Source organism: Quercus robur, chromosome 8 (genome assembly GCF_932294415.1).
Source record: "Quercus robur chromosome 8, dhQueRobu3.1, whole genome shotgun sequence".
NCBI lineage: Eukaryota > Viridiplantae > Streptophyta > Magnoliopsida > Fagales > Fagaceae > Quercus > Quercus robur.
The window spans coordinates 65,710,741-65,724,193 of NC_065541.1; the positions used below are offsets into that span (position 1 = coordinate 65,710,741).

The 13,453-nt window shown below is 33.4% G+C and overlaps 2 protein-coding genes and 1 non-coding gene across 4 annotated transcripts; all 3 read left to right on the top strand.

Moving 5' to 3' along the window:
* The first annotated feature begins 239 nt into the window (after window positions 1–239).
* LOC126697751 (uncharacterized) lies at window positions 240–3,330 on the top strand. 2 transcript variants are annotated; one of them, XM_050394848.1, is made up of 2 exons: window positions 240–414; window positions 2,448–3,330. In XM_050394848.1, the coding sequence occupies exons 1-2, from the start codon at window positions 373–375 to the stop codon at window positions 3,114–3,116; spliced, it is 711 nt and encodes a 236-aa protein (XP_050250805.1). In that variant the 5' UTR covers window positions 240–372; the 3' UTR covers window positions 3,117–3,330. The 2 variants fall into 2 exon arrangements, with proteins under 2 accessions (XP_050250805.1, XP_050250804.1); XM_050394847.1 differs by having other exon boundaries at window positions 264–414; window positions 2,445–3,330.
* A 4,439-nt stretch (window positions 3,331–7,769) lies between these two features.
* LOC126697750 (transcription factor bHLH51) lies at window positions 7,770–9,410 on the top strand. The gene is made up of 2 exons (XM_050394846.1): window positions 7,770–8,186; window positions 8,684–9,410. The coding sequence occupies exons 1-2, from the start codon at window positions 7,884–7,886 to the stop codon at window positions 9,152–9,154; spliced, it is 774 nt and encodes a 257-aa protein (XP_050250803.1). The 5' UTR covers window positions 7,770–7,883; the 3' UTR covers window positions 9,155–9,410.
* On the top strand, window positions 8,397–8,499 carry LOC126697997 (U6 spliceosomal RNA). The gene has a single exon (XR_007646362.1). It is a non-coding gene; the product is annotated as a U6 spliceosomal RNA (small nuclear RNA).
* Window positions 9,411–13,453: the final 4,043 nt, after the last annotated feature.

Sequence of the window (13,453 nt, forward strand, 5' to 3'; positions counted from 1 at the left end):
TTTATCATTAAAAAGTAAATAAAAAAAAATTTAAACAAGAATTCATGCAAAACAACATATGAATGTGTGTGATAAAATGGGCTGGACTGGCTGTCTCTGGCCTATTTGTTTTATCCTGGGCCAGTCCTCTTGCTGACTTGGGTCTGATCCTTGTTTTTAGTTTTTACAGTCGCCTGGGCTTTAAAAAAGTATTAAAAAAAAAAAAAAAAAAATCAGAGTGAGATTGTGACAGCGTGATATTACGCGCTGAAAATGAAGGTGGTGCTGACAACTTCTCATCTACTTAATTCGATTACCAGCCATCCACACAAACACAGCTCTAACACAAGGAGAGCTCTCTTTCTTCATGGTTGAGCCTTAAACGACAAGAATATGGCTATCTCTCTGAATTCAGTCGTGGGTTTCAACTCAACGGTAAATCTATGCTCCCTATTTCTCTCATCTAACTTAGGCTGCAAAATTTGTTCTTCTTTCTATGCATGTCTTAATAAGTTGAGTTTAGTGACTTTAGTCTTGTTAAATTTCATTATCTTTTTTAAACTTTTCAACTGTGTGTTTAACATATATTAGTTGTGAATTATAGTGGGAATTGAATGGTGGAATGGCTCAAAGAAAAGAAACAAAAAATAATTAGATAAGGTTAGAAGGCTTTTTAAGCGTAGCCTACCTCAAATGGTTGAGATTTAGCTGTATTACACTTTAAGTTTGAGGACTCATTGTGATCATTAAAGATTTTACTAGTGGTTCCAGAAAAACATGTTGGAAAGTTTCAAGTAGCTATATATTGATTCCAGACTTAACTGATTCCTTAGATTATGATTCTTAAATTATATAAGGGTAAAGTCTCTTTCACTTTCTGTTTTAGTGAACAAAGAAATGGGGTTTAGAGTCAAGCTTTTACTAAACTTTGAAGGGATGGTTGAGGTTGTCGATAACGTTCGGTGGGCTTTAGCACTTCTTTAATGAAGTTTAAGGGTAAAATTTAGGTATAGTTTCCTAGGTATTGTACCTTAGGTTCACGTATTAGATTCAAACACATGATTCATGATTGTATTGACCAATGTAGCATGCACAATGTTATCTTTCCTTAGGACACTTAAATTCTATGCAGCCATATGTTTTAATTTAATTGGAAAATCTAAGGTGTGACACCTAAAAAATTGTACCTAAATTTTATCCTAAGTTTAAATAATTTTAGCATGATTTGTGTCAAATGCAATGGTTGGGCATCCTTGTATGTCCTGCAAAATATCTTGCTCTAAAAATTATGTATGATAATCAAAATGAGTGTCCGTTATTTACCCTCATAGGGCAAAGGCCATTGTATGCGATTCTGGGTGTTACCAGATGAAATATTAAACACTTACTGTAGATATGTTCAATGTATCTATTATAATATGGAAATTGGACCTGGGGTTTAAGAAATCATAAGCACAATAGTCCACAGATGAAGTTCCATTTTCCTGGAAAATGAGCTTTCTAGCAATATCCTTTGGAATAAGAAAGAAATGCTTTCAAAGATAGGTTGGATTGTCAACTTAATACTTGTAATTTCTTTATAAAGGGCACCTTAAAAAAAAAAAAAAAAAAAAAATCTGTGATTCACTTCTTGGCCTGCAATAAGGAGCTGCTTGAACATTGTGATTAGCCAAAATTCAGCCAAAAATTGTTGCATTCGTGGTTTCTCAAAATAACATGTAGCTCTTTGCCTATTGAAATGTTATATCTACAATCAATCCATAAATTGATTCAACCCAAACCAAAATGCATTGAAAAAACTTCCATGATGAATGCATATCAACTACAAAGCGATGTATAAAATCAATATCAGTTATTAAGATTATCTCGGTTAGATTGTAGTATCTTTTAACAACTAGATTGATTATGAACTGCTTGCCTTATACTTTGTTTTAATGTTCTTCAATTTTTTTGATGATATGTGCCTTTCTTTTTCCTTTTGATACCACAATTATGCCTCTTCCTATAAAATGCCATCTATGGCGGTATTTTATATGTAACTTTTCAGGTCTTCTTTCAGGTTAAGCCTTCTATTTCTTTTTTTCATCAACATTGTAGAAACTTCAATTAGACTTGATCAGAGAGAATTTTTGATATAAATGCCTTCTATTTCCTATTTCATCATTATTATAAGATACATCTAAATGCAGCAGTAGGTATTGGTAACAGAATTGTAAGAGCGTTGTAGCTCAGTAACATTACCCAGTTATCCCATAGAGGAGAATTTGGATTCAAATCCTCTCACCCTTGTTGTAAGCAGGAAAAAAAGTATTAGGAGTAACAAAATCAGAAACTATTTGATGCATTATTTATTATCATTTGGGAACAAAGTTTCATAATATTCACATTTATGATTTTATATTTTAATGTGATCTAGATATATCTGGGTGACTGTTATTTCCCTTGGTTGTTTTTTTCTCCATTAGCAGCTGCAAGCCAATTACCAAAATGTGTCAAGATCTTCTATTGGAGCTTCAGTATCAAAAGCCTCCCAATTTGCATCCTTCTCAGGAAAGTTGGGGTCCAGTAGTCTTCTGAAGGAAAAAAGATTGAGCCTTTGTTTTTCAGTTGCTAATAGTGATAGTCTTACCACAAAAACCAGTGATGAGGGTTCTGGAAATGCAGAAAATAGTCAGTTGCAAGATAGTATTAATAATGACTCTGGGTCTCAAGCCTCTGAAGCCTCTAATGGATCAACAGTTTCTTCAGATTTGAAGCCGAAGACACCATCATCATCTCCAAACCTTCAATCCACGCTGAAAAGGTCACCACTAACAGCAAAAGAGAGACTGAGGGCTGCCCGGGTTCTCAACCGTTACTCAGAATCAAAGGCTACTAAGTCAGAAATGGGCAGCAAAGTATTGGACGCTCTAAGAGAAAGTGATCGTGGGAAGAAAAGATCCGGGCTTCCAGAGGCCCCTACAAACTTATTTGATGACAGCAAGCGAGGAATGCCAAAGCAGGGCTTAACTTTTCAGTTTCCAGGAGGTGTTGAGCTGCTTGCTATTGTCGTTTCATTTGTTTTAATAAGTACAGTGATGTTTGCTACGACATTCATTGTGTGGAAAGTTGGTGCCATCCATTTTAATGAGTACTAAGGTGGAGAGCAGTGAGGTACTGCGTTATGGACAAATTACATTTTTAAAGTATATGTGTAAATCACAAGTTAGCTGAATTTCAGGTACTTTAATTAGATGCTCATCTTGTGCAAGGGTAGGATGAATCTTTTTTTTCAGGCAAGATACATATCCTTGAATGTAAGAAAGATTTGCTCACTCAACAGTTATACATCAGTGATCAACATTTACTGCTTGGAGTGCTTCTTTTTTCTTTAATTTATTTTTTTTCAAATTACTACAAGCAGAGAGGGGATTTGAACACAAGTTCTCATTGGGAAATTCGGACAATGCCACTGAGCTTGGACAGCTATTGTAGCTCCATATAAGTGAAATTATTATGATAGCAAGGCCAAAACGACCAAGTACTATTATTTGGCGAAATAAGTAGAGATCTATCACTGATTGCGAAATAATTAAGGATCTATTACTTTTTTAAAGCTTGAGTTTGTGAAACTCGAGTTACATGGCAAACTCGAGTTCCATGAAAAAAAGTCACCAATTTTTTATGTAACTTGAGTTCCAGGAACTCGAGTTCCATAAAAAATAGCACGGCAAAGTTGACGGTTATTTTTTCAAAGAACTCAGGTTCCTGAAACTCCAATTACACGGCAAACTCAAGTTTCACAAACTCGAATACTAAAAAAGTGGTACATTTATATATATATATATTTACAAAACTGTGGTAGTTTCTTATATATTTTGCCAAATAGTGATATTTGACCATTTTAGCCATGATAGCATAGCCTGATAAATTCCTTGAGCTCACTCCCTTCTAGAATTCTTAGCTCAAGTGCTTGAAAGTAGAAGTCAATTATTTCACCTGTAATAAGTTGTATTGAATTTGAACATGGCCCTTGTCCTTTGGGATTTTTACTGCACGTGGTGGTTAACCAAAATCTGAGTAATAGATGTAGTTTCTTGGTTTCTCCATAGATTTGTCTGGCATGGATATTTATACACCAAGTCAGATATTTACTATTATAGGGGGGAAAGTTATAGCCAAAGTACATCTGTGCTTGCTCTTTTAATAACCACTAGCGGTGAACTTGCGCGTTACATATGATAATTATTTTTATAATGATTTTATTAATTTTTTATACAATTTAAACTAATTTAATAAAGAGTAATATATTTTGTAATTATATTTTTATTTATTATAAGAATAATCATAAATGTAATATAGGAACAATCATAAATCATAAATTTAATAATTTTTATCGTACTAAAATAAAAAAAATACAATTTTTCTCAGAAATTCAAAAGGCAAGTAAACGAAAATATTTATTTATTTTTATAAAAGTTATAACATTTTGTGAATCATTAAAAAGAATATAAAATTTGGAAATTATTCTTTTAGTTTTAAACAAACTTTCTTAAACTTATTTTTTCTGCCTACAATCCAAAACACTGAAAAAAGTAACTAAAAAAATTAATAAAGTTTAACTATGATTAATTGGACCAATTAGGAAAACAATTTGTTGTTTATAATCTACTAAAGTTATTTTCTTTGCAGAAATTGTAATTTCATCCACCCAAAACATATTATCAAATAAAAAATTATTAGCAAAACTTAAGAATTAAATTTCTATATATGCATTGTTATAAAATAATAATAATAATAATTAAAGTAAAATTGTGAAAGGTAAAATTTGTCTCTCATCCAATAATTTTTGTTTAGCGAACCTTTGCTATTCTCTAAATAAATGGCATTGTAGAGTACTTCTAATACAATTATTAAGAGTACTTTGTTCACCACAAAGGATTAAAAAATAAATAAAAATGACTAAAGTCTCATAGTTTAACATCTAAATTGAGCACTATAAAATCATGCTATCAAATTACAATAACTACTAATTAAATTATCCAAATCATGCTATGTAGTAGAATAATATTATATTTTTATATGCTACATTTAATCCTTTATAACACAATAGGATAAAATTTAACAATCAAAGAGAGAGAGAGAAAAAAAAACACAACAATTAAAAAAAAAATGAATCGCATTAACCTAAAGTAGATTAAAGAATATAAAAAATTATCAACCTAAAGTGAAGATGCAAGAAAAATAAAAAATAAAAATCCACCTAAAAATTGAGAGAGAGAGAGAGAGAGAGAGAGAAACTTTTCCAGTAAGGGAAAACTATGCATAGAATGAAAGAAATAGTGACAAATTTATAGTAAGAGGGTGTGAATAAGAAGAGACAAAAATAGAAGAAGATGAAGGGAAAGATGAAGAATGATATTAATGTAGAAGGTAGTGGGAAGATGAGAAGGTTAGGAAAGGAGAAGGTTGGAGAAGTAGTGAGGAGATGAAAATGTAAGGAATAGAGAAAGGTTGGAAAAATGTAAATATGAAATAAAAAAATATTAAAAATAATTATAAGGAAATGGAAAGAAAAAAGATAATGACGTGGATGTTGATGTGGCTCAACATAAACGCAGTAGCATTAAATGCTACGCTTCAGCTTTTAGTAATATATAGATTTAAACACGCTCTATGCCTCTGTTGAGATCCAATGCAGTAGCCCATGCAATAGAACATCAACAGCTGAAATTAAAAGTTGTAAAAATCACTTTTAATTTTGCAACTTTTAATCTCAGCCTTTAAATAATTTTTTTTTAACTTTGAAATTTTTATCATTTCACTTTTACACTTTATTTTTTCACCTTTCTCTCACACACCATGGTTAATTGCATAGTGCAATAACTTTTTGCTATTGCACTGGATCTCAATTTGATGATATATAATGCCAACATCAAAGTGTGAACACTGAACATGGATCAACCAATCCAAGATCTTAGCTTATTTATTGTGTGATCTCTATTCACGTTTATTGCATCTTTTAGGTTCTTCTTCATTGCCAAATTCTCCAAATTGAGCCGTTAAAGTGTTTGACAAATCGTGTTTCAATTTTTTTCCCCTTGAAAAACTAGTGAGAATGCCGAATTATTGGAGAATCTTGCTTAGGCATGATCATACTGGTACCTACCATTGCTAAAACCAATGCCTAAGGGGGCTTAGATCGGAATAGAATATCTCGTGAGATCACCCTCTCACAGAATGCAAGATTTACATATGTGAGACCAGATACGATGTGAAAACCAACTTCATGCTCCAAGAAGTGAAACTCTAGCGAAATACATTATGTACCTAAGATATAGCGCATATTTTTATCATGGATCTTGCCGACAGAAAATCTTACTAGTTGAAGCCAGGGGACCCAAAAAGCCTACATTCATATGTCCCAAATGGATTAAAGTATACAGGAAGAAGATACGAAAATCATAAACACCACACAATTTTGAGAGAGAGTACTTTGCAAATTGAGAGGTTGATCAGAGGTCGTATCAATCTTTAAGGTCTTTCTTTATGGTGAGTTACAATGTTTCATTGAGAATGGGGACCTACGTTGTGACACGGAGGTTGATTGTAATTTAAGCTCTCTTGGTTGCTTGTGTAGGACAACCTTAATCATAGAGAACATATGGAAATGGACAAACCGAGCCGCTATAATCAAGTGACCTCCCTTAAGAGTTCTTTTTCATCAAAGTGATAGAAAAATTCCAAGCCCCACAAACCCTCGAGCTGTAAAGGGTTAAGCCTGAAAGCTCCACCTTAGATATAATTTGCATAGTTCCTATGTTAGCTCCAGTTACTAAACACCCTATCCTCTACAACATAGATAAGGTTAAGGGACAACCCAAAAATAAAAAAAGAAAAGAAAAAAAAGAGTCAATTATCAAGAAATGTTGAACACCCTGACATCTAGTTTCGTCATCTTACCGTTTTTTTTAAGCATATTTTACTTTTAAAATAACATCGTTTTGGTGGATACAAATTTGATGGAAGGATTACATTAAAAATGAACGGATGTTAAACATTGAAATGAAATAAATAAATAAAATTTAATAACATCGTTTTGATAGATTTAATGGTATAAATTTGGAAGGATTACATTGAAAAGGACCGAAAATTAAATATTGAAATAAAATAAATAAATAAAATTTAAGATGTGATTTTTTAATTTAGCCTAAAATCTAATAAGTATGGTAGACTACTTGTCATGATAAAATGAAGACCTAGCTAGTAGCACCATTGGTAGTAGGTTGTAGTTCAATCATACTTTTTACCCTTCCCCGAAAAAGTAGGAGAAAGAGAGAACAAGTCCTAGAAATAGATCCAACCGAAATGGCTGGTAATTCTAGTATGGTAGTGTGATAAAATTAAAATGCTTTCAGTGCATCACAACAAAATTGAAGACCCTTTAAATCTACTTCTGTCAGTAAGTAAATCTATGGTTGCACTCACACGGAAGAAACAAATTATTTTTTCAGGATCCATCCATTTCTATTTCCATGCTACTGTTTCTTTTTTTTTTTGGGGGGGGGGGGGGGGGGGGGGGGGTGGTCTAAGTTTGGGTAAGAGTGAGTCTTTAATGCTTTGTAGGACAAACATCTTTTTCTCTTTCTAAAATCCACAAGATCCTTTTGAGCATAGTACTATAGTTGCTTGTTATATTTATCAACAAAGTTTTCATATTGACGTGACAGGGAGATAAGGCCAAACATGATTTTCATTTTGACCAATTAAAGGTCACTGGATTACACACCAATCACATTCAAGATAAGGAGGTCACAGCGCACACATTATAAGCGCAAGAAACAGTAGTAGCTGTATAATGTGCCATAAAAATCAGAGAGTTGGAGTTGAAATTTTATTAGCAAGTCTTTGTTGATTTATTGGCCATGGAAAATTGCTATCATGCTGGTTGGCCTGAAGAGGAAAATTGGGCTCAGTGTCATGCTCCACTAAACAATGAGTCTTCCTATCTAGTCCCATGGCCGGTACCACCTCATGTATCAGCCTCTACCAGATTCCAATTTCATGGGTTACCTTCTTGGCCTATGCCAATTGAAGGAGTTGCAGATGATGGAGGAGGTGCCACTGCTTCCAGTTCCAAGAGCCATAGCCAAGCAGAGAAGCGGCGTCGAGACAGGATTAATGCACAACTTGCAACTCTTAGGAAACTGATCCCCAAGTCTGATAAGGTGAACAAAAATTCTCTTTCACAAAAACACACCCACATCACACAAAGATGCACACTTAGTCTTAGTCAAGTCAACTTTCATTTTCAGTTGGTAGATTCAGCTTGTCACTCAAATAAATGAGTATTTTACATGGTTTGATGCATCAATTCGATCATATATGAATGTCATATAATGTCCAAAAAAGATATTAACTTGTATAATTCTTGTTAAGTCCATGTAGGGACATTCAATAAGATTGGAACGATACAGAGAAGATTAGCATAGTCTGTGCACAAGGATGACCTGCATAAATTGAGGAGTGGTCCAAATTTTTAATGATCAAAATTGTAGATAACCATATAGAGCATGCCTTAACATGTTGAGATTATTAGCCCTTTTGAGAAAAAAATGGTTTAGTACTTAGATGTTTCTGCAACTTGAGTGCTTGACTTAATTCTTATGTACACATGCTATTCATATGTTCCGATCTCAAATGATCAATATTTTGTTATGTGCAGATGGACAAAGCAGCTCTATTAGGAACTGTAATTGACCATGTGAAGGATCTCAAGCGAAAAGCAAATGAAGTTAGCAAAGCCTGCACACTTCCAACAGAAGTAGATGAAGTAACAATTGACTACGATCTTGCTCAAGATGTCAAACTCACCAACGTTGATAACAACAGCAAGGACAATGTTTTCATAAGGGCTTCTTTTTGCTGTGATGATCGGCCTGAGCTGTTTTCTGAGCTCATCCATGTCCTCAAAACCTTAAGACTCACAGCAGTAAAAGCTGACATAGCAAGTGTTGGGGGCAGAATTAGAAGCATTTTGGTGCTTTGCACCAAAGAAACTGAAGTGGGTGTCTGCGTCAGCACACTGAGACAGTCACTTAAACTAGTTTTGAATAAAATTGCTTCATCATCAGTGCAATCTAACTATCGTATTAGAAGCAAAAGGCAGAGGTTCTTCTTGCCTTGTTCACAATAATCTTGGTGGCGGTGGTGGTGGGGTTTCAACCATTTAGCGCACCAGGACGCTGGACGGGACACAAAAGTGACACGTATACATTCATGTATATGAACATTTTTTTGGTCACATCACACTAGTATCTTTTTTTTACCATTTGCCCCCATTGAGATATGCTTTGCACACGTACAATCGGGGTGGTGGCACAAGCTAGGCACGCGAATTATTATGTGGATTTGCTGCCATATAAAAAGAAGTGGACCTCATTGTACGACTATGACCACTGTTTTGGTTTTGCTTCTTTAGTCTTTACCTCCCTCTCTCTCTAAAAAAAAGATTAGCTCCATTTATATTTTATCAAATCAGTAGCAGTAGTGCAACAATAGCCAAGGGCAGAAGAATAATTTAATTATTATTCAGCCATAATTGAAAGAAGAATAGTTTAAATTATTGAGCTTGGGAGTCACTAAGGTCCACCACTGACAAGTTTTCATTTACTTATTGAGTGACGTAATTTTTTTTTTTTTTTTGGAACTATAAAAAAAAATCATTTAAAATAGATAAATACTTGTTCTACTAATGCTATTTTTATAGCTAAATTATAATAGGTTTTTTACTCAAATTTTCAAACAAAATTACAAATTTTACGAGTAGGGTGAGTGAGAACTGAGGAGCCTCCCCATCCCTCTTTTTACCCAAAACAGAGAACTCAAAAGAGAAGAAATTGTAACAGGCCTCTATTATTTACACTGATACGCCCAAAATGCTAAATTGTGGGCCAAAGAAATTTTCTTACATAGGGAAATGGACAAACGGCCCAAACTTGATATCTAACACAACTTTAATATCAAGCATTATGTTTTCAGTAGACCAGGAGCTCCCTGACGAGTGATGACTGATGAGTATCAAACAAACTGATTTATTTGAAAAAAATTTATTAATTTGCTTAAATTCATTTTTGTCTCATTTTTAAGCAAATAAGGGCTGCCAAGCGCACTTGTGAAGAGGGCAGCTAACTCTTTTTAACTTATTGGTTTATTTGCTTAGGTACAACTTTTTAAAGTTTTATGTTTTTAAAATATAATTGAACTTTTGTCTACTTTCAATAAGTAAATAAGATTTTAATTTAAAACAAAAAAAAGTTAATCAAACATTAACATGCACGTGGAGTCATTTTGCAACCCTCTAAACTTGTATCAGCTAAGATATTTATTGGGTTTCAGTTAGTTCAATTGATAAAGTTTTTTGTCGTCAAATAAGATATCTGAAATTCAAACCCTACCTACATTAAAATTTAATTGATGTCTTAGCTTAATGATAAAGAACATGAAGTGGTATTCATAAGTTATTATGTATGTATTTAAAAAAATAACCGAGCGAATCAATGCATGCAGTCCTACTCTTCCTCCATGACAAATATGTTATTGACTCTTATCAATTTTACTTAGCAGTCTCTATGGCAGTTTTATTCTCAAAAAAAAAAAAAAAAAAAAACATCTATGGCAGTTTTATGGATCGTGGACTCGTCCACCAAAAAGTACTCAGTCTATTTGCTAAGACGGCCTGAATTTCTGAGCTTCAAAAGCAAATTATTTGTTATATAGCCTAAAGCAATGTGTATAAAACATTATCAAGCCTCTGTTGGACCAAAACTTAACTAATTCCCTTTTGTTTTGTTTTTTGTTTTTTTACTTACTTCTACAAGTTTATTTGTCCCAGCTCAATGTCAAGCTTACAAACACATTTACAACATTTTTCACAACATGTTAAAATTATAAGTTGTAATTTCAATAGTATTAAAATTTTTTTTTTATTTTTTTTTTTTTATTTTTTTTTATGTGTGCCTACTATTGACGCTTTTATTATGTATAAATTATAACAAACAATGTCGACAATTTTTTTGTAGTTCTAGATAGAGAATAGGATTAATAACATATACTTTATTGAAATTTATTGGGTAGTCTCGTAGCATTGTTCCCTCCTCTCATGTGAGGGATGAGCCCCATCCATGGGACCCACTATGAGGCCCACCCCTCATGTGAGCAGAAAAAGCAATGTTCCGAACTACCCAATTGATGATGTCGAAAAAATCACCAATAGGTCACACAGCACTCGCACACTCAAAGTAGACCTGCACAACAAAATAATAGAAGACCTCACAGAGAGCACCGGTGTGGTGCTGGCCAAATACCTTCCGAAGGTCAAGTTAGAATTATTCTCACAACTCTACAGTGCTAGAGGGAGTAAATTACGCGTACCTTGATTTGTGAGGGTATTGGGGTTTTTATAGTAGTAGAAGGTTGACATTTCTTCCTTGACGTAAAAGTCTTTTCCTTATAGGACTCTACTTGAGTAATCCCAAACGTGATGGGCAAAACATTTCCTTGTAGAGTGGGTCTTTCATTAAGCGCGTATCTTTTAGAATTATCCTTGCACTAGGATTCTGATTTCCTTTAGGATTCTCTCGGATTTCAAACGTGTTCAACAAGTATTTTAAGTCATGTTAGGCCCTGGGCTCTCTTCTATTGTCGGCCCATGGGCTAAGATCCGCCAGGCCCAATGTAGCGAAGGTTCGTCATGCTATTTTTTACCCCTTCACCAATAATTACACATGCTCTATTAGCTCCTATCAAAACAATATTACTGTACAACCATTTTCATGATTTGCTGATTTGTTATTTTGTAGGTCTAGATAGAGAATAGACTTAGTAGTACTCTATTGTCCTCTACAAAAATATATATATATATATATATATTACTATACATCAATATATTTTCATAATTTTTGTTGGTTTGCTATTTTGTAATTTTTTAAAAAAAAAAAATAATTACAATATGCTGCTAACTTCATAATTTGAACCCTTTTTCTTTTAGACTCTAAGCACTTTGTGCATGAGAATGTGCCAATTTAGTTAAAAGACATTTTGGCTTGTTATTTTGTAATTCTAGATAGAGAATAAGCTTTTTTTTATTATTATTATTTTTTATTTTACAGAAGATAGAGAATAATAAGCTTTGTAGTCCTCTATTGGCCCCTATCAAACCAATACTACTATCTATCTATTCTCATAATTTATTGGACTGTGAGTGGCTGATAAAAAGTGGTTGGCCTTTTTTTTTATGAAAGAAAAAGTGGTTAGTATATATAATTAGTAGTGAGTAAAAAGTGTTTACTACTGAGAGTCACACAAATCAGTAGGTTATAAAAATTAACTAAAAAAGAGTAAGTTACAAAATTAGATTTGCAAATTAAGCGTGTCTCTAGATTTATTGGCCCGTATACATCTCCAATGTCGCACTACCCGGAAACCTCATCTAATTCTGCTTCCTTTTCTAACTGCAACAGCAGCATGATCATCATCATCATCATATGCATTGCCGTTACAATGTAATATAACACTATCATTGATGGATCGTGGACTCGTCCACCAAAAAAAAAAAATACATCTATGGCAGTCTATTTGCTAAGACGGCCTGAATTTCTGAGCTTCAAAAGCAAATTATTTGTTATATAGCCTAAAGCAATGTGTATAAAACATTATCAAGCCTCTGTTGGACCAAAACTTAACTAATTTCCTTTTGTTTTGTTTTTTGTTTTTTTACTTACTTCTACAAGTTTATTTGTCCCAGCTCAATGTCAAGCTTACAAACACATTTACAACATTTTTCACAACATGTTAAAATTATAAGTTGTAATTTCAATAGTATTAAATTTTTTTTTTATTTTATGTGTGCCTACTATTGACGCTTTTATTATGTATAAATTATAACAAATAATGTCGACGATTATTTTGTAGTTTTAGATAGAGAATAGGATTAATAACATATACTCTATTGAAATTTATTGGGTAGTCTCGTAGCATTGTTCCCTCACATGAGGTGAGCCCTATTCATGGGACCCAGTATGAGGCCCACCGCTCACATGAGCGGGAAAAGCAATGCTCCGAACTACCCAATAATTACACATGCTCTATGCCTCTATTAGCTCCTATCAAAACAATATTACTGGACATCCATTTTCATGATTTGCTGATTTGTTATTTTGTAGGTCTAGATAGAGAATAGACTTAGTAGTACTCTATTGTCCTCTACCGATATATATATATATATATATTACTATACATCAATATATTTTCATAATTTTTGTTGGTTTGTTATTTTGTAATTCTAGATAGAGAATAAGCTTCTTCTTCTTTTTCGACAAAAGATAGAGAATAAGCTTAGTAGTACTCTATTGTCCCCAATCAAACCAATACTACTTAGGGATGGCAACGGGTCGGGTTCGGGCCAGGTTTTTCCATACCCGGACCCGACCCACAG